Here is a 26,147-nt window from a genome sequence, read left to right on the forward strand (position 1 = left end):
TCCTGAGACCCCCGATCTTCCACCAAGACCCCCAACAGTACTCTCGAGACCCCCCGATCTCTCTCCCAGACCCCCGACAGTACTCTCGAGACCCCCCGATCTCTCTCCCAGACCCCCGACAGCACCCCCGAGACCCGCGATCTTCCACCAAGGCCCCCAACAACCCTCCCGAGACCTCCCGATCTCCCTTCCAGACCCCCGACACCCCTGATCTCCCTCCATGACCCCCGACAGTACTCCCGAGACCCCCTGATCTCCCTCCATGACCCCCGACAGTACTCCCGAGACCCCCTGATCTCCCTCCATGACCCCCGACAGTACTCCCGAGACCCCCTGATCTCCCTCCATGACCCCCGACAGTACTCCCGAGACCCCCTGATCTCCCTCCACGACCCCCGACAGTACTCCCGAGACCCCCTGATCTCCCTCCATGACCCCCGACAGTACTCCCGAGACCCCCTGATCTCCCTCCATGACCCCCGACAGTACTCTCGAGACCCCCGATCTCCCTCCACTATCCCAGCAGCACCCCCGAGACCCCCGATCTTCCACTAAGGCCCCCAACAACCCTCCCGAGACCCCCAATCTTCCTCCACGACCCCTGACAGCACTCCTGAGACCCCCATTCTTCCTCCACAACCCCCGGCAGCACTCCCAAGACCCCCGATCACACTCCTAGACCCCCGACAGCAATCCAGAGACCCTCCCAATCCCCATCCCAATCAGGGACCCCGAGACCTGCCCGATTCCCCTCCCCCGACCACAGACCCTGAAACCCACCATTTCCCCCCGATCACAGACCCCGAGACCCACCCGATTCCCCCCGATTACAGTCCCCGAGACCCACCCAATTCCCCCCCAGACCCGACCCAACCATCTACCCGTGCAATGCCATCTACACTATAATGAGGTTCAAGGCCCAAAATCTTGGGCTCCTGGGACCTCACCATCTGCTAACACTGTGCCGGGGGTGGGGGGAGTGGTGCCCAAACATTAACCCCCTGGGGGTTTTACTGAGGACAAGGGCACTAAAGGTGGAGGAGAGGTTGTGGTTGAGCAGATCAGAAGTATTTTTGTGATTGGACGGCTGTCGTGGCCAATTGCAAGCAGTTGGGACTGCAAGGTGAAGGTCCCAGATTCATACCTACAATCAGTCCGATCTCACAGTTAGGGTTCTCGTAGGCACAAGTCATCATGGTTCCCACTGTGTCATTCAGAAGTGCCACGAGATCCAAATGAAACTCCTAGACGAACACGACAGAAAATATTAAAAACACAAGTAATCAATGTGTTTTCAGCACACTAACACTCATTTTCAGTAATACTCACTCCATTCCTTTTAATGGCTTCTCTCAATAGAGTAATAACGTCCTCTCCTTCCACACCAGTGGCCTTGAAGCCTTTGGTCCAGGCAACAAGAGTGCCCTAAAATCATAGTACACATTAAACACAACACCTGTCGATATATTGGATTAAAATATAATTGGATGAGATAAGAGTTTTGTGCCACTCTTGGACTGTAGGGATACAGTTGCCTGGTGTTATATACTGGACTAGCAACCAGGTGTCATGAGCTGAAATCCCATCAAGGTACTTAAAAGGTTGGCAGTGCTCAACGTTGAAACGTCACCCGGTCCAGATGGGATGCATCCTGGGTTACTGAGGGAAGTAAGGGTAGAAATTGCGGAGGCTCTGGCCACAATCTTCCAATCCTCCTTAGATATGGGGATTGCGCTGGAGGACTGGAGGATTGAAAATGTTGTACCCCTGTTCAAAAAAGGAGAGAGTGATAAACCCAACAATTACAGGCCAGTCAGCCTAACGTCGATCGTGGGAAAACTTTTAGAGACAATAATCTGGGACAAAATCAATTGGCACCTATATGGGTTAATAAATGAAAGTTAGCACGGATTTGTTAAAGGGAAATTGTGTTTGACTAACTTGATTGAGTTCTTTGACGAAGTAATGGAGAGGGTTGATGAGGGTAGTGTGGTTGATGTTGTGTATATGGACTTTCAAAAGACATTTGATAAAGTACCACATAATAGACTTCTTAGCAAAATTGAAGCCCATGGGATTAAAGGGGCAGACACAAGTGTGAAGTGATGCATTTTGGTAGGAAGAATGAGGAGAGACAATATAAACTAAATGGTACAATTTTAAAGGAGGTGCAGGAACAGAGAGACCTGGGGGTGTATGTACACAAATCTTTGAAGGTGGCAGGACAAGTTGAGAAGGCTGTTTAAAGGCAGACTGGATCCTGGACTTTATGAATAGAGGCACAGAGTACAAAAACAAGGAAGTTATGCTAAACCTTTATAAAACACTGGTTAGGCCCAAGCTGGAGTATTGTGTTCAATTCTGGGCATCACACTTTAGGAAGGATGTCAAGGCCTTAGAGAAATTTACTAGAATGGTTACAGGGATGAGGGACTGCAGTTATGTGGAGAGACTGGAGAAGCTGGGATTGTTCTCCTTAGAACAGAGAAGGTTAAGGGGAGATTTGATAGAGGTGTTCAAAATCATTAAAAGTTTTGATAGAGTAAATAAGGAGAAACTGTTTCCAGTGGCAGAAGGGTCAGTAACCAGAGGACACAGATTTAAGGTGATCGGCAAAAGAGCCAGAGACAAGATGAGGAGAAACGTTTTTTTACGCAGCGAGTTGTTATGATCTGGAATGCACTGCCTGAAAGGGTGGTGGAAACAGATTCAATAGTAACTTTCAAAAAGGAATTGTGAAAATACTTGAAATTAAAATTTTACAGGGCTTTGGGGAAAGAGCAGGGGAATGGGACTAATTGGTTAGCTCTTTCAAAGAGCCGGCACAGGCACGATGGGTCGAATGGCCTCCTCCTGGGCTGTGATGATTCTATGAAATTGGAAAATTAAGTGGGCTAGCTCCTCCAGATTTACCTGCTGATCCTTGACTCCCGAGTACAGTACAGCCAGTTTTACACTATTCATTAAATGTTTAACTTGAGTAATAACAGATTCCTGGGAGAAAGTGGCAGGCTGGCATAATCAGTACAGCTATCTGAGACCTAGGTTACAGGCTAGACTAGCAGATCCCCAGGAGTTACAGGCTGGAATTGCATATATCTAGCATTGAACTACAGGCCGGAACAACAATTATCTGGGAGTAGGTTCCAAACTGGAAAAATATATCGCTGGGAGTCAGTTAGAAGCTAGAATAATCTCTGTCTGGGAATGAGTTACTAGCTGGAATGACAGATCCTCAAGAATGAGTTACATAGAGAGATACCAGATATCCAGGACAGAGTTACAGGCTAGAATAATGGATATCCGGGGTGGAATAGGAGATAACAGGGATTGAGACACAGACTGAAAAAAAGAGCTAGCTAGCAGAGAGTTACAGGTGGGAATGATGAACAGCTCGGAGCAGGTTACAAGCTGAAATAATAGAAACCAACGAGTGGAAATCAGATACCAGGCAGTGAGGAACAGGCTGGAAAATCGGATTCCCTGGAATGCATTACAGACCTGGGAATGAATTACAGGCTGGAGCAATGGATATCCAGGAGTGCATTGCAGGTGGAATTACAAATACCTGGGAGTGAGATACAGTTTGGATAATCATATTCCCAGAGATGTGTTATAGGTTGGAGTAGATGATAAGCAGAAGTAAGTGACCAATAATGGATCATTTGGAAGGGAGGTTTTAATTTGTTCTTTAAATGTGAAAGGCAAGGCAGCACCTTACTGCCCATCTCTAGGTGCCCTGATAGCATGAAGTGTTAATCACATAGTGTGGGGCTGCAGACTGGGGAGAGGTGGTAGGTTCCATTCCATAAACAACATCCTAATCCCTATCCATGCTAATATATTACCCCCAATCCCATGAGCCCTTATCTTGTGTAACAACCTTTCATGCGACACCTTAACGAATACCTTTTGAAAATCCAAATATACGACATCCATTGGTTCCCCTTTATCTACCCTGCTAGTTACATCCTCAAAAAACACAAAAAAATTTGTCAAATATGATTTCCCTTTCATGCCTAATCACATTATGATTTTCTAAGTGCCCTGTTACCACTTCCTTAATAATGGATTCCAGCATTTTCCCGACGATTGATGTCAGGCTAACCGGCCTGTAGTTCCCTGTTTTCTCTCTCCCTCCTTCCTTGAATAGGGGGGTTACATTTTCTACCTTCCAATCCACTGGGACCGTTCGAGAATCTAGGGAACTTTGGAAGATCATAACCAATACATCCACTATCTCCGCAGCCACCTCTTTTAGAACCCTCGGATGTAGGCCATCAGGTCCAGGGGGTTTATCAGCTTTTAGTCCCATTAGTTGCTCCAGTACTTTTTCTCTACTGATAATAATTACTTTAAGTTCCTTACTCTCATTTGCCCCTTGGTTTCCCATTATTGCTGATATGCTTTTTGTGTCTTCTACCGTGAAGACAGATACAAAATATTTGTTTAGCGTCTCTGCCATTTCCTTATTCCCCATTATAATTTCTCCTGTCTCAGCCTCTAAGGGACCAATGTTTACTTTTGCTAATCTCTTCCTTTTTACATACTCGTCGGAGCTCTTACAATCTGTTTTTATATTTCTTGCGAGTTTACTCTCATATTCTATTTTCTCCCTTTTTATCAATTTTTTGGTCATCCTTTGCTGGTTTCTAAAACTCTCCCAATTCTCAGGCTCACTACTCTTCTTGGCAACATTATAAGCCTCTTCTTTTAATCTAATTCTATACTTAATTTCTTTAGTTAGCCACGGATTAATTACTTTTCCCGTGGAGTTTTTATTTCTCAATGGAATGTATATTCATTGAGAATTATCAAATATATCTTTAAATGTTCACCATTGCTTATCTACCGTCATATCCTTTAATTTAATTTCCCAATCTATCTTTGCGAACTTGCCCCTCATACCTATGGCTTTATTTAAGTTCAAGACTCTGGTTTCTGACTTAAGTACATTACTCTCAAACTCAAAGTGAAATTCTATCATATTATGATCACTCTTCCTCAGGGGATCCTTTACTCTGAGATTACTAATTAACCCTGTCTCATTATACAAGACAAGATCGAAAATAGCCTGTTCCCTGGTTGGTTCCATGACATATTGTTCTAGGAAACTGTCTCGAATGCATTCCATGAACTCGTCCCTCAGACTACCTTTGCCAATTTGATTTGCCCAGTCTATATGAAGATTAAAGTCCCCCGTGATTATTGCATTATCTTTGTTACAAGCTACTATTATTTCTTGATTAATTCTCTGTCCATCTGTACAGCTACTATTCAGAGCCTATAAACTACTCCCACCAGTGTTTTCTGCCCCTTGTTATTTCTTATTTACATCCATACTGATTCTCAGGATACCCAGGAGAGAGTTACAGGATATAATAATGGAAACCCAGGAGAATTACAGGCTATAGCAATGGATATCCAGGAGAGTTACAGGCTGTAATAATGGATACCCAGGAGAGTGACAGCCTGTAATAAGGGATACCCAGGAGTATTACAGTCTGTAATACTCAGGATATATACTCAGGTAATACAGGAAAGTTATTACAGGCTGAAATAATGGATACCCTGGAGAGAGTTACAGGTTGTAATAATGGAAACCCATTAGAGTTACAGGCTGTAATAATGGATACCCATTAGAGTTACAGGCTGTAATAATGGATACCCAGAAGAGTTACAGTCTGACTCACCTCCTGACTCCCCAAAGCCTTTCCACCATCTACAAGGCACAAATCAGGAGTGTGATGGAATACTCTCCACTTGCCTGGATGAGTGCAGCTCCAACAACACTCAAGAAGCTCGACATCATCCAGGACAAAGCAGCCCGCTTGATTGGCACCCCATCCACCACCCTAAACATTCACTCCCTTCACCACCGGCGCACAGTGGCTGCAGTGTGTACCATCCACAGGATGCACTGCAGCAACTCGCCAAGGCTTCTTCGACGGCACCTCTCAAACCCTCGACCTCTACCGCCTAGAAGGACAAGAACAGCAGGTACATGGGAACAACACAACCTGCACGTTCCTCTCCAAGTCACACACCATCCCCACTTGGAAATATATCGCCGTTCCTTCATCGTTGCTGGGTCAAAATCCTGGAACTCCCTTCCTAACAGCACTGTGGGAGAACCGTCACCACATGGACTGCAGCGGTTCAAGGAGGTGGCTCACCACCACCTTCTCAAGGGCAATTAGGGATGGACAATAAATGCCGGCCTCGCCAGCGACGCCCACATCCCATGAACGAATAAAAAAAATAAAAAAAATAATGGATACTCAGAAGAGTTATGGGCTGTAATAATGGAAACCCATTAGAGTTACAGGCTGTAATAATGGAAACCCATTAGAGTTACAGGCTGTAATAATGGAAACCCATTAGAGTTGCAGGCTGTAATAATGGAAACCCATTAGAGTTACAGGCTGTAATAATGGAAACCCATTTGAGTTACAGGCTGTAATAATGGAAACACATTAGAGTTGCAGGCTGTAATAATGGAAACCCATTAGAGTTACAGGCTGTAATAATGGAAACCCATTAAAGTTACAGGCTGTAATAATGGATACCCAGAAGAGTTACAGGCTGCAATAATGGATACCCAGAAGAGTTACAGGCTGTAATAATGGAAACCCATTAGAGTTACAGGCTGTAATAATGGAAACCCATTAGAGGTACAGGCTGTAATAATGGAAACCCATTAGAGTTACAGGCTGTAATAATGGAAACCCATTAGAGGTACAGGCTGTAATAATGGAAACCCATTAGAGTTACAGGCTATAATAATGGACACCCATTAGAGTTGCAGGCTGTAATAATGGAAACCCATTAGAGTTACAGGCTGTAATAATGGAAACCCATTAGAGTTACAGGCTGTAATAATGGAAACCAATTAGAGTTACAGGCTATAATAATGGAAACCCATTAGAGTTGCAGGCTGTAATAATGGAAACCCATTAGAGTTACAGGCTGTAATAATGGATACCCATTAGAGTTACAGGCTATAATAATGGACACCCATTAGAGTTGCAGGCTGTAATAATGGAAACCCATTAGAGTTACAGGCTGTAGTAATGGAAACCCATTAGAGTTACAGGCTGTAATAATGGAAACCCATTAGAGTTACAGGCTGTAATAATGGATACCCAGAAGAGTTACAGGCTGTAATAATGGAAACCCATTAGAGTTACAGGCTGTAATAATGGATACCCAGAAGAGTTACAGGCTGTAATAATGGATACCCAGAAGAGTTACAGGCTGTAATAATGGAAACCCATTTGAGTTACAGGCTGTAATAATGGAAACCCATTAGAGGTACAGGCTGTAATAATGGAAACCCATTAGAGGTACAGGCTGTAATAATGGAAACCCATTAGAGTTACAGGCTATAATAATGGACACCCATTAGAGTTGCAGGCTGTAATAATGGAAACCCATTAGAGTTACAGGCTGTAGTAATGGAAACCCATTAGAGTTACAGGCTGTAATAATGGAAACCCATTAGAGTTACAGGCTGTAATAATGGATACCCAGAAGAGTTACAGGCTGTAATAATGGAAACCCATTAGAGTTACAGGCTGTAATAATGGATACCCAGAAGAGTTACAGGCTGTAATAATGGATACCCAGAAGAGTTACAGGCTGTAATAATGGAAACCCATTTGAGTTACAGGCTGTAATAATGGAAACCCATTAGAGGTACAGGCTGTAATAATGGAAACCCATTAGAGGTACAGGCTGTAATAATGGAAACCCATTAGAGGTACAGGCTGTAATAATGGAAACCCATTAGAGTTACAGGCTGTAATAATGAATACCCAGAAGAGTTATAGGTTGGAGTAGATTATACGCAGGAATCTAATTGTGGTTTATTTAATTTATCTGTTGTAAAGTGCATAGCTGGCAGTGAGTTATAGGTTGGAATAGTGATCCTAGAAATAATTATGAAAAGGATTCTAATCAAGGCATTTGTACAGTTTCTCTGTAGAATATATAAATGGAGAGAACTTGAATTTAAATAGCATTTTATCGAGTCCTCAGTATGTCCCAAAATGCTTTACAATCAATATAAAGGGCACACTTTTGATGTGCAGTTATGTAGATATATATGGCAGTGAATTTGCACACTGCAAGGTGCCATAATGAACAAATAAATGCAAGAAGAGTTTTTGGTAGTGGGTAGGATGAATATTGGCCACTCAGTTGTAAAATCTCGCTACGAAAAGTCATAATAAGAATAAAACCGGACGGACCACCCGGCATCGGACCACTAGGCACCGGACACGACAACGGCAAAACACCAAGCCCAGTCGACCCTGCAAGGTCCTCCTTACTAACATCTGGGGACTTGTGCCAAAATTGGGAGAGCTGTCCCACAGACTAGTCAAGCAACAGCCTGACATAGCCACACTCACAGAATCATATCTTTCAGCCAACGTCCCAGACTCTTCCATCACCATCCCTGGGTATGTCCTGTCCCACCGGCAGGACAGACCCACCAGAGGTGGCGGTACAGTGATATACAGTCAGGAGGGAGTGGCCCTGGGAGTCCTCAACATTGACTCTGGACCCCATGAAATCTCATGGCATCAGGTCAAACATGGGCAAGGAAACCTCCTGCTGATTACCACCTACCGTCCTCCCTCAGCTGATGAATCAGTCCTCCTCCATGTTGAACACCACTTGGAGGAAGCACTGAGGGTAGCAAGGGCACAGAATGTACTCTGGGTGGGGGACTTCAATGTCCATCACCAAGAGTGGCTCGGTAGCACCACTACTGACCGAGCTGGCCGAGTCCTGAAGGACATAGCTGCTAGACTGGGCCTGCGGCAGGTGGTGAGCGAACCAACACGAGGGAAAAACTTACTTGACCTCGTCCTCACCAATCTACCTGTCGCAAATGCATCTGTCCATGACAGTATTGGTAGGAGTGACCACCGCACAGTCCTCGTGGAGATGAAATCCCGTCTTCGCACTGAGGACACCATCCAACGTGTTGTGTGGCACTACCACCGTGCTAAATGGGATAGATTCAGAACAGATCTAGCAGCTCAAAACTGGGCATCCATGAGGCGCTGTGGGCCATCAGCAGCAGCAGAATTGTATTCCAGCACAATCTGTAACCTCATGGCCCGGCATATTCCTCACTCTACCATTACCAACAAGCCAGGGGATCAACCCTGGTTCAATGAGGAGTGTAGAAGAGCATGCCAGGAGCAGCACCAGGCATACCTAAAAATGAGGTGCCAACCTGGTGAAGCTACAACTCAGGACTACATGCATGCTAAACAGCGGAAGCAACATGCTATAGACAGAGCTAAGCGATTCCACAACCAACGGATCAGATCAAAGCTCTGCAGTCCTGCCACATCCAGTCGTGAATGGTGGTGGACAATTAAACAACTAACGGGAGGAGGAGGCTCTGCAAACATCCCCATTCTCAATGATGGCGGAGTCCAGCACGTGAGTGCAAAAGACAAGGCTGAAGCGTTTGCAACCATCTTCAGCCAGAAATGCCGAGTGGATAATGCATCTCAGCCTCCTCCCGATATCCCCACCATCACGGAAGCCAGTCTTCGGCCAATTCGATTCACTCCACGTGATATCAAGAAACGGCTGAGTGCACTGGATACAGCAAAGGCTATGGGCCCCGACAACATCCCAACTGTAGTGCTGAAGACTTGTGCTCCAGAACTAGCTGCGCCTCTAGCCAAGCTGTTCCAGTACAGCTACAACACTGGCATCCACCCGACAATGTGGAAAATTGCCCAGGTATGTCCTGTCCACAAAAAGCTGGACAAATCCAATCCGGCCAATTACCGCCCCATCAGTCTACTCTCAATCATCAGCAAAGTGATGGAAGGTGTCGTCGACAGTGCTATCAAGCGGCACTTACTCACCAATAACCTGCTCACCGATGCTCAGTTTGGGTTCCGCCAGGACCACTCGGCTCCAGACCTCATTACAGCCTTGGTCCAAACATGGACAAAAGAGCTGAATTCCAGAGGTGAGGTGAGAGTGACTGCCCTTGACATCAAGGCAGCATTTGACCGAGTGTGGCACCAAGGAGCCCTAGTAAAATTGAAGTCAATGGGAATCAGGGGGAAAACTCTCCAGTGGCTGGAGTCATACCTAGCACAAAGGAAGATGGTAGTGGTTGTTGGAGGCCAATCGTCTCAGCCCCAGGACATTGCTGCAGGAGTTCCTCAGGGCAGTGTCCTAGGCCCAACCATCTTCAGCTGCTTCATCAATGACCTTCCCTCCATCATAAGGTCAGAAATGGGGATGTTCGCTGATGATTGCACAGTGTTCAGTTCCATTCGCAACCCCTCAGATAATGAAGCAGTCCGAGTCTGCATGCAGCAAGACCTGGACAACATCCAGGCTTGGGCTCATAAGTGGCAAGTAACATTCGCGCCAGATAAGTGCCAGGCAATGACCATCTCCAACAAGAGAGAGTCTAACCACCTCCCCTTTATATTCAACGGCATTACCATCGCCGAATCCCCCACCATCAACATCCTGGGGGTCACCATTGACCAGAAACTTAACTGGATCAGCCATATAAATACCGTGGCTACGAGAGCAGGTCAGAGGCTGGGTATTCTGCGGCGAGTGACTCACCTCCTGACTCCCCAAAGCCTTTCCACCATCTACAAGGCACAAGTCAGGAGTGTGATGGAATACTCTCCACTTGCCTGGATGAGTGCAGCTCCAACAACACTCAAGAAGCTCGACACCATCCAAGATAAAGCAGCCCGGTTGATTGGCACCCCATCCACCACCCTAAACATTCACTCCCTTCACCACCGGCGCACTGTGGCTGCAGTGTGCACCATCCACAGGATGCACTGCAGCAACTCGCCAAGGCTTCTTCGACAGCACCTCCCAAACCCGTGACCTCTACCACCTAGAAGGACAAGGGCAGCAGGCGCATGGGAACAACACCACCTGCACGTTCCTCTCCAAGTCACACACCATCCCGACTTGGAAATATATCGCCGTTCCTTCATTGTCGCTGGGTCAAAATCCTGGAACTCCCTTCCTAACAGCACTGTGGGAGAACCTTCACCACACGGACTGCAGCGGTTCAAGAAGGCGGCTCACCACCACCTTCTCAAGGGCAATTAGGGATGGGCAGTAAATGCCGGCCTTGCCAGCAACGCCCACATCCCGTGAACGAATAAAAAAAAAACACATGACAAAGTCCCCAAATAGTGGCATGTGGTCTGTTGTGTCCACCTGAACAGGCAGACAGGACATTGATTTAACATCTCATCCGAAAGACGGCACCTCAGACACGGCAGCACTCCCTCAGCACTGCGCTGAAATGTCAGCCTGAAGGAGGTACTGAAGTCTGCGATGGTGCTTGAACCCACAGCGTTGTGACTCAGAAGGTAAGAGTGCTGCCACTATCCAAGAGTAATGTACCTCGTAGGGTCTCCTTCATGATTGAAATGATTCTCATCTGCTGTGCTGTGTAGAACTAAAGCTTAGTGTGACTGGTTGCTTACCAAGTACATAAAAGAAATATCATGATATTCCAGGTAGCTGGTGCCACACATGGCTTCCTGTCCTCACAGTCTATATAACTTCAAGACCTGCGCCACTGTGCCAATTCAGTTTGAGTTCTAGGTTGGGATAATGCAGGCCATGGAGGTTGATGCATTAACTAAAAGCAATAGGAATTCAAGATAAAGGAGTCACTTTTAACAGGAAGCAGCACCAGCGGGTGATCTCTGTTCCATTGACTTCAATCAGACGCAGCGTAAAACGGTGGAACAATAAAATCGACCCCAAACCCTGGAAATGAATAAGACATTGATTGAAGAAAAGGAAACAGCAGGAAGCTGTTGGATGATTGATGAGGGAGGAGGGGCAGGTCGTAGAATGTACAGAGTGGGGTTCCCTGGGGATCAGTATTACTGTTTCTAATTTAGGTGAACAATTTAGATTGAGAAGGTGAGTGCAAACTGGTTAAATTGGCCAAGTAGGCAGAACAACAGCAAGTGAGATTCATACAGATAAATATATGATACAAGCTTAGGGTCTGGTCTTAAAATCTTCTCAGGTTCAGTGACATCAGTCATTTATGTGTCAGAATGAGCTAGGAACAGGGGTAGACCATTCAGCCTCTCGAGCCTGTTCAGCCATTCACTTAGCTCATCACTGATCGATATCTTAACTCCATTTACCTGCCTTTGATCCATATCTCTTTATACCCTTCCCTAACAAAAATCTATAGATCTCAGTCTTGAAAGTTGTAATTGAAGAGAGTTCCAGATTTCCACTACCCTTTGTGTGAAGTGCTTCCTGATTTCACCCATGAATGGCCTTGCTCTAACTTTAAGATTATGGGCTCGATATGAGCAGGGCGGCGGGTTCTCAGCGGGGGGTCAACGTGCCCGGTGAAATCGGGGTGCTCCGCACGCAATTACAGGATAATTGGAGCCACCTACCTGTGCTTCCGGGTTCCCCGCTGGCAAGCTGCACGGTGGGCGGACTGCGCATGCGCAGCAAGTTCTGTCAGCTGGAGGAGCTCTATTTAAAGGGGCAGTCCTCCACTGACTGATGCTGCAGAAAATAGGAAAAATTACAGCATGGAGCAGCCCAGGGGGAAGGCTGCTCCCAGGTTTAATGATGCCTCACTCCAGGTATCATTGGATGGGGTGAGGAGGAGGCGGGGGAGACTGAGATCTTCCCCCCGGCGGGCGGGAGGAAACGGCCTGCCTCTGCCACCAAGAAGGCCTGGCTCGAGGTGGCAGAGGAGGTCACCTGCACCACCAACATATCGCCCACCTGCATACAGTGCAGGAGGCGCTCCAATGACCTCAGTAGGTCAGCCAAAGTGAGTACACTTACTCATTCCCCTACACTCCGTCTGCCACATCACCGCCCCCACCCCACATCTCCTTCTGCACTGCCAACACTACTCCGTCACATCACCCCTCATACCCACTCAAAGCTCATCCTCATCTTATAGAATCATAGAATCATAGAAGTTACAACATGGAAACAGGCCCTTCGGCCCAACATGTCCATGTTGCCCAGTTTATACCACTAAGCTAGTCCCAATTGCCTGCACTTGGCCCATATCCCTCGATACCCATCTTCCCCATGTAACTGTCCAAATGCTTTTTAAAAGACAAAATTGTACCCGCCTCTACTACTGCCTCTGGCAGCTCGTTCCAGACACTCACCACCCTTTGAGTGAAAAAATTGCCCCTCTGGATCCTTTTGTATCTCTCCCCTCTCACCTTAAATCTGTGCCCCCTCGTTATAGACTCCCCTACCTTTGGGAAAAGATTTTGACTATCGACCTTATCTATGCCCCTCATTATTTTATAGACTTCTATAAGATCACCCCTTAACCTCCTACTCTCCAGGGAATAAAGTCCCAGTCTGTCTAACCTCTCCCTGTAAGTCAAACCATCAAGTCCCGGTAGCATCCTAGTAAATCTTTTCTGCACTCTTTCTAGTTTAATAATATCCTTTCTATAATAGGGTGACCAGAACTGTACACAGTACTCCAAGTGTGGCCTCACCAATGCCCTGTACAACTTCAACAAGACATCCCAACTCCTGTATTCAATGTTCTGACCAATGAAACCAAGCATGCTGAATGCCTTCTTCACCACCCTATCCACCTGTGACTCCACTTTCAAGGAGCTATGAATCTGTACTCCTAGATCTCTTTGTTCTATAACTCTCCCCAACGCCCTACCATTAACGGAGTAGGTCCTGGCCCGATTCGATCTACCAAAATGCATCACCTCACATTTATCTAAATTAAACTCCATCTGCCATTCATCGGCCCACTGGCCCAATTTATCAAGATCCCGTTGCAATCCTAGATAACCTTCTTCACTGTCCACAATGCCACCAATCTTGGTGTCATCTGCAAACTTACTAACCATGCCTCCTAAATTCTCATCCAAATCATTAATATAAATAACAAATAACAGCGGACCCAGCACCGATCCCTGAGGCACACCGCTGGACACAGGCATCCAGTTTGAAAAACAACCCTCGACAACCACCCTCTGTCTTCTGTCGTCAAGCCAATTTTGTATCCAATTGGCTACCTCACCTTGGATCTTTCCTGCACTTACTCACCTCGCCAGTACTCATCCCGCCACTACCACTCAACCCAATCCTCATACAATCTCATGGCTCTATCTCATACTCACCCACTCATGCATCTCTTTCATGGAGAGCCTCACTCAACCTGCCACTACCTGTGCTGCAGCCACAGGGCATGCATCACATATGTGCAGTAGGAAGCGTAAGGCAAACGTGTCGTGAGCATGAAGGGGATGCACAAGGGTGTTTGAGGGTTTGTCATGGTATTTACCTGTATTTAATTTCTGATCAATTCACATTACATATTATATTGTCACCACTACTGCCACGTCTTTGCGAATCTTGTCTGGTTTGTGCAATAATGCCCTTTCCTGAGGATCACAATGAAGACCCACAACTGATGCCACCCATTGTGTCACTGCAGAGTGGGTGTAGGTGTATTTGCAGGGCTCTTTTGTGTAGACGACTGAGAGACGTCGGCGATGTCCCCGGTTGCACCCTGGAAGGATGCGGAGGAGAAGTTGTTGAGGGCAGTGGTGACTTTGACAGCGACAGGTAAGAAGATGGTGCTCGGGCCAGCCGGGAGCAGCTCGGCATGAAGGAGGCTGCAGATGTCCACGACTACATGTTGAGTGACTCTGAGCCTCCGTGTGCACTGCTGCTCAGAGAGGTCCAGGAGGCTCAGCCTCGGTCTGTGGACCATGTGGCGAGGGTAGTGCCCTCTGCGACGCATCTCTCTCCGCGGTTGCCCTCCCTCCTGCTGTACAGGTGGATGTGTCACAGCACTGTGTTGTGGAGCTCCACGTGTCAGAGGTGGCTGGCGTGGCCGACAAGGCTGGTGATGCTGTTCGTCCTCCGAGGAGGTCATGACTGCAGCTACGGAGGCCCCCATCCGGAAGATGTACATCTGAGGGGGTCCACAAGGTAGGTAAATGTGTCTGGACACCAGGGTAAGTGTGCAAGTTTATGCATTTGAATGTTAGGAGGAGGGTGGTGGAGGCCAAACTTTGTCCAAAGTGATAGAGTGGTCTCCTGCAATGAGTGAGGGTCTCCCCCCACACCTGTCAAATGGACCTTTGCAGCTGCCACAGGCTGGTGGCTGCAACACGTCCATTTGAACTGGATGTGTTTCCCACAGTACGGGAAACAGTCTCAGTTAATTGCAAAATTCGATCCCTCCTAAAATATCAGGTCAATCAGGTCTGTAAACAACCTGAAGTACCTGTTCAAGTACTTTAAGTGGCACCCCGCTGGCTTTAATTGCTGGTGGGAGTCCCACATGCGGGGGCTGTGCGTGCATGTCAGCGCGTCAGTGGGGAAACCCGGAAATGGGGCGGGTTGGAGCCTGGCTCCGGACCCGCCCCGGGAATCCCCGATTTTCGCAGCCCCCCCGCCACAAACGCACCCAATCGCGGGTGCGAAAATCGAGCCCTATGTCCTCTTGTTCTGGATTCCCCCACCCAAGAAAATAGTTTCTCTGTATTTACCCTATCAAATCCTTTTATCATTTTAAACACCTCGATCAGATCACCCCTCAATCTCCTTTAGTCAAGGGAGCACAAACCAAGTTTATTCAACCTGTCCTCATAATTTAACCCTTTTAGCCCGGTATCATTCTGGTGAATCTGCATTGCACCCCCTTCAAGGCCAATATATCTTTCCTGAGGAGCGATGCCCAGAACTGAATGGAGTACTCCAGATGGAGTCTGACCAGAGCTCTGTACGGCTGTAACATAACTTCCACCCCTTTGTATCTTCCCATTGAGATAAAGGCCAACATTCCATTAGCCTTTTAAATTATTTTTTGTACCTGTCCACTAGCTTTTAGTGATTTCTGTACTTGGACCCCTAAATCTCTCTGCTCATCCACAGTGCCGAGCTTCTCACCATTCAGAAAATACTCTGTTCGATCTTTCTTAGGTCCAAAGTGGATGACCTCACACTTCCCAATTGCCTCACATGGCCAAATATCTACTTATACAATAGCATAGCCTAGCGGTTATAACATTGGATATCATGTCATTCACACATGCCCTTACATGTACTTCTTCAACCTTTTTGACGGTGGACTGAGAAAACACTTGATAAGACGAAATCAGGCAGGTGGAGTGTCAAACTGGCTGCTGATGCTCTGTTGTCCATTTTGCACTACAGACCCGAGATGAATTTCACCCCCACTTAGTTCAATCAGTACAACTTTTCTGTGTAATAATACAAAATAATGAACACACTATACGTGTTCCACATCAGTGGATCATCTCACTTGACTGAAACAAAATAACTCCTAACTCCTGACTATCCTCCTGCATACTAAACCTCTGGGCCTGGTAAAAGCTTGTCCTTGCAGCTCTCTGTTTCAAGTCCTGACTGACTGCTTGTGTGCGTCTCTCTCTCTCTCTCTATTTGTATCTCCTTGTGTTCACAGCCTGGGATCGAAGATTTCCCAACAAAATGGGCATGAGGTGTTTTCCGATTACTGAGACAAATTGCTAAATTTTTGCAATCTTTGATGAGAACAACTAGCTGAGTAACCACCTTTCATCAAAGTGCATTTTGTTCTAAATGTATTTCTGTACACTGTGCTTTAAAAATCCAACATTTAATGGTAACTCTTTTTCTGAATTCTTTGTCAAAGAATGGTTAAAAAGAAAACCCCAAAATTTGACAATAAGATACTGTACATTGGAAGAAAAATGGTTGACATATGTATTCTATGAATGGTGCCAAACTAGCTACGGGTGAAGCCAAAAGAGTTTGGAGGATGTTAGTAGACTCGGCACTTAACATGCCCAGTTACTGTGCAGCAACACTCAGTCAGAATGCCAAACTATATTGCTAAATCAGTAGAACACAACAGGAGGATATTATGCTAAAATTGTAGAGACAGTCTGCATCTTGACTACAGCGCCCAGTTTTGGTCACCGAGACACATAGGAAATAGTTAAACCCTGGAGACGATGCAGGGAAGAGCCACAAGCCTCAGTGTCAGAGATCTGAACTATGAGGAATGGCTGGAGAAACTTAGGCTGTGAACCTTGAAAGGTCAATGAGAGGGGAACGAATGAAGCCACAAAATGTAAAACATTGTTTAGAAAAGATAAACCTGGAATATTACTGAGACATTGGTACAAGCTGCTCAAAGACAAATTTAAAATTGATTGCAGCAAGCTCTTCACACAAAGTGACAAACAGTTTGAATGAACTGTAAAGGTAGAAGTCCTGGAGCTATTCCCAGCTGAATGCTGTGAACGAGGGGCTGGAGGGATGGATGACCCAAGATGGGCTGAATGGCATCTCTAATCCTTATTTATTTTGTGATGGTGATTCCATATTTTAATACTAGACTAACATCACTGCACATTCTATTTATTTATAACTGAAGGGAATAAATCACCCACAACATTGTATGGACTTGCCTGATCCAGCCGATTCTGCAAACAAGGGAAGGAGAAGGTAAAGCCCACGGGCAGCTGGGCGCCTCGTATACCCATATACTCCAGGAATTCAGAGATGCATTCCACAATGTGGTCGAACAGCTGTAATCAAAACACCTCACACATTAAGTTACAACTTCATTTCTTTTTTCCTCCTAGTTTTCTCCCCTCCCCTTCAAAAGGTAGAGAACCCTAATGGGGGCACAGGTCCACAGGGGTCAACCATTCTCCAGCATCCTTACCCAACAGCCCATTCTTCAAAGCTTTTCCATGGACAGTGACCCAGCCAAGCTCGACCCTGTCCTCACCTGATATCCATATATGCACACATTCCAGCAGGATTTCAGCCTTCGCTGATCGTCCCTTCCCTTGACAAGGTGCACTGTGGTCAATTGTGTCATGATTACGACCATCTCAGCTGAGGGCAGCTAAATAAGCATGGACCGAGACCTACATGGTCTACATTGCTTAATATTACAGCAGGTGGTGCCTATACCCACTGAGCAATTAGTGTGTAACTGCTTCCCTAAGGTGCTGGCAGCCTCTGTATTTCGAGTACTCATCTTTTCTAAGTTTTATTTTAAGACTTTAAACTTGATCTTTTAGCTTTTTGTACTAATCGTGTTCTTGAGTATTTTGCTGAAGAATCTGGAGTAAGAAAGACCAGTCACAGAGAGCAATGAAAGTGAGCAATGTGATGGATATTGTATGCACCAGTGCACTACTGAGCCCGACTCTGCCCTCACTAGGCACTCATACATGTCCACTTGGAGCAGGGGGAGCTCGATACCAATAAGGGGCAGAAGTCCAGCTTGATGTTTCTCTTATCTAATCAAAGGGCAATTGCAGCATCTGTGCTGCCACCTAACTCAGTACAGACAAGGAATCAAACCCAACACCTTCCCAGTCTGTATGGCTGGGCTAATCTGGGGAGTTTATTTTTTTGTGTGAGTTTTTGTTTTCATCAAGGTTAGGGATGTTATAGAAATATAGAAAATAGGAGCAAGAGTAGGCCATTCGGCCCTTCGGGTCTGCTCCGCCATTCAAAATGATCATGGCTGATCGTCTAACTCAGTACCCTGTTCCCGCTTTTTCCCCATATCCCTTGATCCCTTTAGCATTAAGAAATATATCTATCTCCTTCTTGAATACATCGAATGACTTGGCCTCCACTGCCTTCTGTGGTAGAGAATTCCACAGGTTCACCACCCTCTGAGTGAAGAAATTTCTCCTCATCTCAGTTCTAAATGGCATACCCTGTATCCTGAGACTGTGACCCCTGCTTCTGGACTCCCCAGCCATCGGGAACATCCTCCCTGCATCTAGTCTGTCTAGTCCTGTTAGAATTTTATATGTTTTGATGAGATCACCTCTCATTCTTCTAAACTCGAGTGAATATAGGCCTAGTCGACCCAATCTCTCCTCACACGTCAGTCCTGGCATCCCAGGAATTAGTCTGGTAAACCTTCGTTGCACTCCCTCCATGGCAAGGACATCCTTCCTCAGATAAGGAGACCAAAACTGCACACAATACTCCAGATGTGGTCTCACCAAGGCCCTGTACAACTGCAGTAAGACATCCCTGTTCCTGTACTCAAATCCTCTTGCAATGAAGGCCAACATACCATTCGCCTTCCTAACTGCTTGCTGCACCTGAATGCTCGCTTTCAGGGACTGGTAACAAGGACACCCAGGTCTCGTTGCACCTCCCCTTTTCCCAATCTATCGCCATTCAGATATTAATTTGCCTTTCTGTTTTTACAACCAAAGTGGATAACCTCACATTTATCCACGTTATACTGCATCTGCCATGTTCTTGCCCACTCACCGAACTTGTCTATATCACATTGGAGCCTCTTTGCATCCTCCTCACAGCTCACATTCCACCCCAGTTTTGTGTCATCTGCAAACTTGGAAATGTTACATTTAGTTCCCTCATCCAAATCATTGATCTATATTGTGAATAGCTGGGTCCCAAGCACTGATCCCTGCGGTACCCCACTAGTCACTGCCTGCCACCCGGAAAAAGACCCGTTTATTCCTACTCTCTGTTTCCTGTCTGTCAACCAATTCTCAATCCATGCCAGTATATTCCCCCCAATCCCATGTGCTTTAATTTTGCACACTAACCTCTTGTGTGGGACCTTATCAAAAGCATTCTGAAAATCCAAATACACCACATCCACTGGTTCTCCCCTATCTATTCTACTAGTTACATCCTCAAAAAACTCCAGTAGATTTGTTAAGCATGATTTCCCTTTCATAAACCCATGCTGACTTTGTCCAATCCCGTTAATGCCCTCCAGGTGTTCTGTTATCACATCTTTTATAATAGACTTGAGCATTTTTCCCACTGCCGATGTTAGGCTAACTGGTCTGTAATTCCCTGTTTTTTCTCTCCCTCCTTTTTTAAATAGTGGGGTTACATTTGCCACCCTCCAATCTGTAGGAACTGTTCCAGAGTCTATAGAATTTTGGAAGATGATCACCAATGCATCCACTATTTCCAGGGCCACTTCCTTTAGTACTCTGGGATGTAGATTATCAGGCCCTGGGGATTTGTCAGCCTTCAGCCCCATTAATTTTCCTAGCACTATTTTACTACTCATACTGATTTCCTTCAGTTCCTCCTTCTCACTTGACCTTTGGTTCCCTAACATTTCTGGGAGGTTATTTGTATCCTCCTTTGTGAAGACAGAACCAAAGTATGTGTTTAATTGTTCTGCCATTTCTTTGTTCCCCATTATAATTTCCCCCATTTCTGACTGTAAGGGACCTACATTTGTCTTCACTAATCTTTTTCTCTTGACATATTTATAGAAGCTTTTACACTCAGTTTTTATGTTCCCTGCTAGTTTACTCTCATACTCTATTTTTCCCCTCGAAATCAATCTCTTTGTTCTCCTTTGCTGAATTCTGAACTGCTCCCAATCCTCAGGCTTGCCGCTTTTTCTGGCAATTTTATATGTCTCCACTTTGGATCTAATACTATCCCTAATTTCTTTTGTAAGCCACGGTTGAGCCACCTTTCCTGTTTTATTCTTGCTCCAGACAGGAATGATTAATTGTTGTAATTCCTGCACACGTTCTTTAAATATTAGCCATTGCCTATCCACCATCATCCCTTTCAGTAAAGTTCCCCAATCTATCATCGCCAACTCACACCTCATACTTTCGTAATTTCCTTTATTTAGATTCAGGACCCTAGTTTCGGATTCAACTACTTCACTCTCCATCTTAATGAGGAATTCTATCATGTTATGGTCGCTCTTCCCTAAGGGACCCCGCACAACAAGATTTTTAATTAATCCTTTCTCATTGCACAATACCCAGTCTAGGATCGCCTGTTGTCGAGTTGGTTGCTCAACGTATTGGTCTAGAAATCCATCACATACACATTCCAGGAATTCCTCCCCCACAGTATTATTGCTAATTTGGTTTGACCAATCTATATGTAGATTAAAGTCACCCATGATTATAGTTGAACCCTTCTTGCATGTGTCTCTAATTTCCTGGTTAATGCCCTCCCCTACATCTCCACTACTGTTTGGGGGCCAATAGACAACTCCCACCAACGTTTTCTGTCCCTTGGTGTTTCTTAGCTCCACCCATACAGATTCCACATCGTGATTTTCCGAGCCAATATCCTTCCTCACTATTGCATTGATTTCCTCCTTTACTAACAACGCTACCCCACCTCCTTTCCCTTTTTGCCTGTCCTTCCTAAATATTGAATACCTCTGGATGTTCAGTTCCCATCCTTGGTCACCCTGCAGCCATGTCTCCGTAATCGCAACTATATCACAACCGTTAATATCTACGTGTTAATTCATCTAGCTTATTGCGAATGCTCTGTGCATTAAGACACAATGCCTTTAGACTTGTCTTTTTAAGATTGCTAGTCATCTTAGTTTTATTTTGCACTCTGGCCCTATTTGTTTTTCGCCCTTGTTTTCTCTGCCTTCCACTTTTGCTTCTTCCCCCTCTGTCTTTTGTTCCTATCCTTGTTTCCCCCTCCTCTGACTCCCTGCTCAGGTTCCCATCCCCCTGCCATTCTAGTTTAAACCTTCCCCAACAGCACTAGCAAACACCCCTGCGGGGACATCGGTCCCGGTCCTGCTCGGGTGTAACCCGTCCCGCTTGTACAGGTCCCACCTTCCCCAGAACCGGTCCCAATGTCCCAGGAATCTAAATCCCTCCCTCCTACACCATCCCTGCAGCCACGTATTCATCTGGTCTATTCTCCTGTTCCTATACTCACTAGCACATGGCACTGGTAGTAATCCTGAGATCACTACCTTTGAGGTCCTGCTTTTTAATTTATCTCCTAACTCCTTAAATTCACCTTGCAGGACCTCATCCCTTTTTTTACCTATGTCGTTGGTACCGATATGGACCATGACTACTGGCTGTTCACCCTTCCCCTCCAGAATGCCCTGCAGCCGCTCCGTGACATCCTTGTCCCTAGCACCAGAGAGGTAACTGGGTCCGAGCATTTAATGTTAACGTCAAGCAGTCTGAGGTCAGACAGAGCATGGTGAGAAGCTGAATAAAGTTCCTTCTACTCTGTCCCAACCTCAACTTCACCAGTGTGTCATAGAATCATAGAAATTACAGTACAGAAGGAGCTGGAGTTATCCGCTCTGATCCCAATACCCCACCCTACCCCCGTATCCATTTATACTATTGCTTTTCAAATCCATGTCCAATTCCCATTTAAATGATATTACATAGGAAAAGAGGAAAAGGAGGAGGCCATTCAGCCCCTCACTCAATTAGATCATGGCTGATCTGTACCTCAACTCCATTTATCTGCCTTTGCTCCATATCTCTTAATACCCTCACCTAACAAAAATCATCGAATCATGCAGCACAGAAGGAGGCCATTCAGCCCATTGTGCCCATGGCAGCTCTCTGAAAGAGCTATTCAATTAGTCCCATTCCCCTGTTGTTTCCCCATACCCATGCACATTTTTTCCCTTCAAGTATTTATCCATTTCCCTTTTGAAAGTTACAATTGAATCTGTTTCCACCGCCCTTTCAGGCAACACATTCCAGATCATTACAACTCGCTGCGTAAAAAAAATTTTCCTCATCTCCCCTTTGGCTTTTTTGCCAATTATCTTAAATCTGTGTCCTCTGGTTACCGACCCTCCTGCCACTGGAAACAGTTTCTCCCTATCTACTCTACCAAAACCCGTCATAATTTTGAACATCTCTATTAAATCTCCCCTTAACCTTCTCTGTTCTAAGAAGAACAACCCCAGCTTCTCCAGTCTCTCTACCTAACTGAGGTCCCTCATCCCTGGTACCATTCTAGTAAATCTCCTCTGCACCCTCTCTAAGGCCTTGGCATCTTTCCTAAAGTGTGGTACCCAGAATTGAACACAATACTCCAGCTGAGGCCCAACCAGTGTTTTATAAAGTTTTAACATAACTTCCTTGCTTTTGTACTCTGTGCCTCTATTAATAAAGCCCAGGATCCCATATGCTTTTTTTAACAGCTTTATCAACTTGTCCTGCCACCTTCAAAGATTTGTGTACATGCACCCCCAGGTCTCTCTGTTCCCGCACCCACTTTAACATTTTATCATTTTGTTCATATTGTTTCTCCTCATTTTACCTTCCAAAATGCATCATTTCCATCTATCTCTGTTTTGAATTTTTCAATTGACCAATCCTCAACAACTTTTTGAGGGGGAGAGTTGCAGATTTCCACTAGCCTTTGTGTGAAAAAGTGCTTTCTGACATCACCCCTGAACAGCCCTGCTCTAATCTCTCTGCTTCTCCACAGTTCCGAGCTTCTCACCATTTAGAAAATACTCTGATCGATCTTTCTTGGGTCCAAAGTGGATGACCTCACACTTCTCCACATTGAACTCCATCTGCCACAGTTCTGCCCCATCGATGTCCCATTGCAACTTTCTCCTCCCATTTATACTATTTACTGTGTCTCCTAACTTAGCATTGTCAGCAAACTTGGATATACGGCTCTCTGTTCCTCCATCCAAATAATTTATAAATATAGTGAAAAACTGTGGCCCCAGTTCAGATCCCTGGGGGACTCCACGAGTCACATCCTGCCAATTTGACCACATATCCATTATCTCTACTCTCTGCCTCCTGCCTCCTCACCAATTCCCTATCCAAGCCAATAGGTTGCCTCCAATTCCATGCACTTTCATTTTTGTCGATTCTTGTCAAATGCCTTCTGGAAGTCCATATAAGCAACATCTGTAGACACTCCCTTTTCTACCACGTTAGTTACCTCCTCAAAAAATTCAATTAGGTTTGTTAGACATGACTTACCCTTTACAAATCCACGCTGGCTCTCTCTGATCAGCTCATATTTGTCCAAATGCTCAGTCACTCTGTCCCTAATAACAGATTCTAGTAACTTCACCACAACTATTAGACTAATAGGCCTATCATTTCCATGTTCATCTCTCTCCCGTCCTTCTTAAATAGAATCATAGGACCCGATAATAACGCAGAGGTGGGTTCTGAGCGGGGCGGGAGGGGGGTGGCGGTGAGGAACGGGACGATAGCCGGTACGAAACCCGGAAGAAGTTTTGGCAGGTTGGAATGTCCAATTTCGACATGGCTCCCTAATAATAATTTTACTTCTGGATTTCCCAATGCGCGACAATGGGCGTCATGTGAATCTACATGACACGATCTCAACTCGACAATTTAAAGGGCCAATTCAAAGATGGAATTTGGAGGAGTTGGGAAGTTCTGTTTAGAGACACCAAAGTTTAAAGAATGACTCAGCACCCCCCTTTAACCACACATCACTTGATGTACTGGGTGCAGGAAGGAGAAAACCTTCCCCAGCAACGGGACATAAGAAACCTGCTGCTGTCACCAAGAAGGCATGGTTGGAGGTGGCTGAGGACATGAGCAGCAGGAGCATGGTGCGCCGTACATGGATTCAGAGCAGGAAGAGCTTTAATGACCTAACCAGGTCAGGAAAGGTGAGTACGGTTGCAGAATCACCTAAATCCTGTAGTACACACCACCACCTCCTCACTCTGACTTGTCAAGTGTACTTAGAACACAAGAACATAAGAAATAGGAGCAGGAGTAGGCCATACGGCCCCTGGAGCCTGCTCCGTCATTCAATCAGATCATGGCTGATCTTTGACCTCAACTTCACTTTACTGTCTGATCCCCATGTCCCTTGACTCCCTGAGATTCCAAAAATCTATCAATCTCAGCCTTGAATATATTCAACGACTGAGCATCCACAGCCCTCTGGTATAGAGAATTCCAAAGATTCACAATCCACTGAGTGAAGAAATTCCTCCACATCTCAGTCTTGAATGGCCGACCCCTTATCCTGAGACTATGCTCCCTAGTTCTAGACTTTCCAGGCAGGGGAAACAATCTCTCAGCATCTACCCTGTCAAGCCCCCTCATAATCTTATACGTTTCAATCTTATATGTACTCCATCACATCACTCCTCACACCCACTTAAGTTTCAGTAGCACCCATCCTTCACTTTCTATGCACTTCCTCACCTCCCTGTTTATTCATCCACCGCTGCCACTCACCCCAATCCTTATGCAATGTGATGTGATGCCTGATAGTCACCCTCACTGAATGTACTGCTTCCATGGGGTGAAGACATGTCTTATAGTGACTCATAGGTATGTTGCAGGAGAAGCAAGCACAAAAGGGAGAGGGAGAGGACCAGGGGTGATCTGCCACAGATAGTGCAGCTGACATCAGCAGAGGAAGCAGCCATGGAGATCAGTGGCATCTCTGCATCCCTGTTGGAGATGGAGAGACTGAGACTTCACAGCTGCCTGGTGACAGAATTAAATATCTCCGACCCACATCTCCTACAAGACATGGTCGTGTTGACTTGTTTTTAGCATCGACTGAAATATGATAAATGTAATTATGCTGAGTGGCAACATTGCTACATTTCCAATACTAATTCATATCTGTTTCTTCTCTCCTCATGAGCCTTCAAGTGCAGAGCAGTAGACTGTGGACTTCCTGATGACGATTTCTTGGAGGACCTGATTCCTTCTCAGGACATATTACCATGCACCAGCGCAGATACTCACAGCTCAGTGGGTCTTGTTAAACAGTTAGTTGGATTGTCACATGGTGATTCACCACTCACAAGTGAGCACAAGCAGACACTGGTGGCAGGGGCAGCTGTAGAGAGTCCGCATCAGTAGGTGCACCTCTCTCCAAACTCTGCTCAGCTGGACACAGATGCTGAACCCTGGGGGCCATCGTTGAAAAAGAAACCAATAGAGGGGCACCGGCAAATTTGTGAGGTACTGGCCGACGTGCCAGGCACACTCTTCACAATAGCAGAGAGAATGGAGGAGACAACCTCAAACATTTATGCATTGATGTTCCAGGCCATTGCAAGAATGTCTGCAATGTAGAGAGTGGCCACCTCCGTGGAACTTCAAGTGCGGCTATGAAACTTGTCCATGCAGGCCACGACCACAGCCGTGCAGACATTGTAAGCCAACATGTTTGCCGACATGTTTGCCGCCTTAAACAGGATGACAGTTACCTTATCTGTTGTCCACCAGAGTGATGGGAGTGAGGTGGCCCTGGCCCAGGAGAGGGGTGATAGCGAAAGAGGACATGGAAGTGCG

At 45.9% G+C, this 26,147-nt stretch overlaps 1 protein-coding gene across 1 annotated transcript in view; it reads right to left on the minus strand.

Annotated features, from left to right (window-relative positions):
* The window catches only part of LOC137340229 (hexokinase HKDC1-like), a 220,220-nt gene that overhangs the window by 47,634 nt on the left and 146,439 nt on the right, over nt 1-26,147 (minus strand). Inside the window, exons 9-11 of the mRNA XM_068002645.1 lie at nt 17,499-17,618; nt 1,330-1,425; nt 1,145-1,244 (exon numbers count right to left, since the gene is read on the minus strand). Of these exons, the coding sequence (XP_067858746.1) occupies nt 1,145-1,244; nt 1,330-1,425; nt 17,499-17,618 (316 nt within the window). The remainder of the gene's footprint in view (nt 1-1,144; nt 1,245-1,329; nt 1,426-17,498; nt 17,619-26,147) is intronic.

This window comes from Heptranchias perlo, chromosome 21 (genome assembly GCF_035084215.1).
Source record: "Heptranchias perlo isolate sHepPer1 chromosome 21, sHepPer1.hap1, whole genome shotgun sequence".
In the NCBI taxonomy this organism is placed as follows: domain Eukaryota; kingdom Metazoa; phylum Chordata; class Chondrichthyes; order Hexanchiformes; family Hexanchidae; genus Heptranchias; species Heptranchias perlo.